The sequence below is a fragment of the Acipenser ruthenus genome, chromosome 35 (genome assembly GCF_902713425.1).
Source record: "Acipenser ruthenus chromosome 35, fAciRut3.2 maternal haplotype, whole genome shotgun sequence".
In the NCBI taxonomy this organism is placed as follows: Eukaryota; Metazoa; Chordata; class Actinopteri; order Acipenseriformes; family Acipenseridae; genus Acipenser; species Acipenser ruthenus.
This window is the reverse complement of record NC_081223.1, coordinates 6,264,921-6,268,699: the sequence shown is the minus strand read 5'-3', so window position 1 is coordinate 6,268,699 and position 3,779 is coordinate 6,264,921. Positions and strand designations below refer to the sequence as shown.

The following is a 3,779-nucleotide window of genomic DNA, read 5'->3' as shown; positions in this document are numbered from 1 at the left end:
GCTCAGTTCCTATATAGTCTCTGGTATCGGCTGCTTGTGCCATTTACAGTGTTTTTTTTTAATACTGTGTAGTAGAGTTTGAAAATGGCAAGAACTAAGCAGACTGCGCGTAAGTCCACCGGTGGAAAGGCGCCCAGGAAACAGCTTGCTACCAAGGCTGCTCGAAAGAGCGCCCCCGCTACCGGCGGCGTGAAAAAACCTCACCGTTACCGACCTGGCACTGTGGCTCTGAGGGAAATCCGCCGCTATCAGAAATCCACCGAGTTGCTGATCCGCAAACTGCCCTTCCAGCGGCTCGTCCGAGAAATCGCTCAGGATTTCAAGACCGACCTGCGCTTCCAGAGCTCCGCTGTGATGGCGCTGCAGGAGGCTAGCGAGGCTTACCTGGTCGGGCTCTTTGAGGACACCAACCTGTGTGCCATTCACGCCAAGAGAGTCACCATCATGCCCAAAGACATCCAGCTGGCCCGCCGAATCCGAGGAGAACGCGCTTAAACTGCAAAACCCTTAAAATACAGCGAAACTCAAAGGCTCTTCTAAGAGCCACCCACTTCTCTGAAAGTGTTATATTCCAATTTTAAATAAACAGCTGTAGTTTACACGGTAAGTGTTATATGTGTAAGTTTCGCAATTGAAACATGTTAACATTATATTATGAGCGCTTTTCGCTTTTCCTTCCCAACGTTGTGTTTCTTTTAATCCATCAAATCTATAGATGGAAAGAGAGGCTACATTTTAGGCCAAAATAAAAATCTGATATCAGATATAAAAAAATGCCTCGTTTATTATCGGCGGAATTTCGGGAGGTGAACCGGCTCGGACTCGCTCAGCTTGTTCGGTGTGTAACAGGAACAGCTTCGAGTCTTTTCTCAGAATCAGTTTGTTCTGTTTCTGTTCTAGCATCTTTGCTGACAGCGATGTGGGGATGATGGGGTTTGTGCTTGGTGATGTTTTTTTTCAGTCGACAAGTTCAAACCAGTATTTATATAATATGTAAAATAGCAACATTAATAAAATTGAGTCAAATACATAAAAACAATCTCGCTGTACAGTACAGACCATCGTAAATCGAGTCTGTTTATTGTAGTTTTCCAGTATTGCAGATACAGTTGTCATTGATCTAATGTATAATGTGCACAATGTGATAATTTTAATTGTAAGTCGCCCTGGTTAAGGGCGTCTGCTAAGAAATAATAATAAAAATAATAACAAAAGTATTGAACAATGTGACGTTTCCAAATCTAACACGAAATACTGTACAACTGCATTATGGCTTTTGATACTTTTTCGATATCATTTCGTAGTTTATTTGATTACATGTGAAATAAAAGATCTAAATGAGGTTATTAATTATTTTAAAGGTGTTTCAATCATAGAATTGCAACACCTTTGTCCACAGCTGTACCTGCGGGGCGGCGCCATGTTTCACCGTCTTGGACTGCTCGCCGAGGAGACCGGGCTGTTCCACCGAGAAAGCGGAACACGTTCCACGGCAGCACATTCCACACATCGCCCTGTGTTTACAAGGACAATCTGCTCTTTTAGAAAGATGTTTTGGCTCTGAAAAGAGCCTTTGGGTTCACTGTCGCATGGTCGCTTTAACTGATCACTTCTTTTTAGGAGCCGCCTTCTTCGCTGCGGGTTTAGCTGCCTTGGTCACCTTTTTAGGTTTAGGCGCTGCCTTCGCTTTCTTCGGGCTCTTCTTCACGACCTTTTTAGGCTTGGCAGCCGCTTTCTTCGGGCTCTTGGGCGCTTTCTTTACAGCTTTCGGTTTCTTCGCTTTTGTAGGAGTCTTCTTGGGTGTCGCTGCTTTCTTTGCCGAAACATTTTTCGTTGTTTTCTTGACAACCGCTTTCTTTGCCGCTGGTTTCTTTGGAGCTGCCTTCTTCTTGGCCGCCTTCTCCTTGGCTTCAGCTGCTTTTTTGTTGAGCTTGAAGGAGCCCGAGGCGCCGGTGCCCTTGGTCTGTAGCAGGGTCTCCTTGGTCACCAGGCTCTTGAGGGCTCTATTGACGAGGGAGTTGTTCTTCTCCACATCATAGCCGCCGGCCTGCAGGATCTTCTTGAGCGCCGCCACAGACAGCCCGCTGCGCTCCTTGGAGGCAGACACAGCCTTGACGATGAGCTCCGACACGCTGGGACCCGATTTCTTGGGCTTTGCTGCGCTTTTCTTCTTGGGAGCTTTAGCCGGAGCAGGAGCGGCTGGTGCTGGAGCAGTTTCTGCCATTTCTAATATTTCAACACGGAGAAAACTCACACGTAATGCTGAACTGTTCTGCGAGTCACAGAATGCGAGCAGAAAGGCGGAGAGCGGAACTTATCCACACGATGAGAACCGTGTAGACTCAACTGACCCGCAGGCAACAGATTCATTATGAAAACGTCCTGTCTTGTGTTTTCACGCTGCACAAAATATACAATTTGACAGTGAAATTGGAACAAATGTACACAAACAACCGGGGGTATCAAAACAGAAGGGTTGTGTTTACAATATAACGTATTCTTTAACCAGGACCTTTACTGCATTTTTAATTGAGGTGACCAAAACTGCACTATCCTCCAGCGAAACCAAACTGCTCGCTCTGTACTTCGCTAGATTTTTTTGAATATAAGATGACAATTGTATTATTTAAAGTAACTGTATGATTGGTTTCACAAACGAGAAAGCTAGGCAAACACAACTTAAGTTTGAAGCGTGAAGTTTGTAAAACTGGACATTTAATCACCTTTATGTGCGGTGCAGTTAATACACTGCATCACGTTCTGCCGGATCATCCCCTTGTAATCGATTGGGAGAATTACTTTGTTGAATTGTATTTCTCTTCACCCCTGACCCACACTTGTTGCAACAATGTAAGTACCCTGGCATCAGCACAGCATTCTCTGAGTAGATTAAATATTTCATTAGTAGTGTATTTCATAGGCAATGCCACCTCTGCCTCCTGGTGAGGAAAACAGGTTATTTTTCCACTGTGTGTTTGCCTGCAGAAATACATAACCATTATGTTGGAAAACAATGTGTAAAAACTTATTTGGAATCAGGTTAAAGGACATTTCCATAAATTCATTCACATTCGCGTTGTTAATGAATCAGCAACACTTGAATACATGTAATGCGAGTCAGCAGTTTGGTGGTTAACACGCGCTCACAGACACGGCTCAGTGGTGGGCGGGTCTAATGTTTCCGCGCTCTTCTTTGCTGGCTTCTTTTTCAATCAGGTCCGGTCTGCGTGTATGTATTAGAGCCTCAGCCCTCGTTTCAAGTATTGTATTATTTTCATAATACGGATCTACAGCATGTCTGGAAGAGGTAAAGGTGGTAAAGGACTCGGCAAAGGAGGCGCCAAGCGGCATCGCAAAGTGCTCCGTGATAACATCCAGGGCATCACCAAGCCCGCTATCCGCCGCCTGGCTCGCCGCGGAGGAGTGAAGCGAATTTCCGGGCTAATCTATGAAGAGACCCGCGGGGTGCTGAAGGTGTTCCTGGAGAATGTGATCCGGGATGCCGTCACCTACACTGAGCACGCCAAGAGAAAGACCGTCACCGCTATGGATGTGGTGTACGCTCTGAAGCGCCAGGGTCGCACTCTGTACGGATTCGGGGGTTAAAGATCTGGACACAAGGACACGAACACAAAGGCTCTTTTAAGAGCCGCCCACCTTTTCATTTAAAGAGTTTTCAATTCTGAAACAAGCTAAATTTAATACACCACTAAAATCTTCAAAAGAATAAAATCACATTTTTCAAAATGTTTTATACTGTTATCTCCCCAGTGTTTTCT

The 3,779-nt window shown here is 45.2% G+C and overlaps 1 protein-coding gene across 1 annotated transcript; it reads right to left on the bottom strand.

Moving 5' to 3' along the window:
* Positions 1–1,551: 1,551 nt before the first annotated feature.
* LOC131705320 (histone H1-like) lies at positions 1,552–2,463 on the bottom strand. The gene has a single exon (XM_059007751.1). The coding sequence runs from the start codon at positions 2,222–2,224 to the stop codon at positions 1,607–1,609; it is 618 nt and encodes a 205-aa protein (XP_058863734.1). The 5' UTR covers positions 2,225–2,463; the 3' UTR covers positions 1,552–1,606.
* Between the last annotated feature and the right edge of the window lie 1,316 nt (positions 2,464–3,779).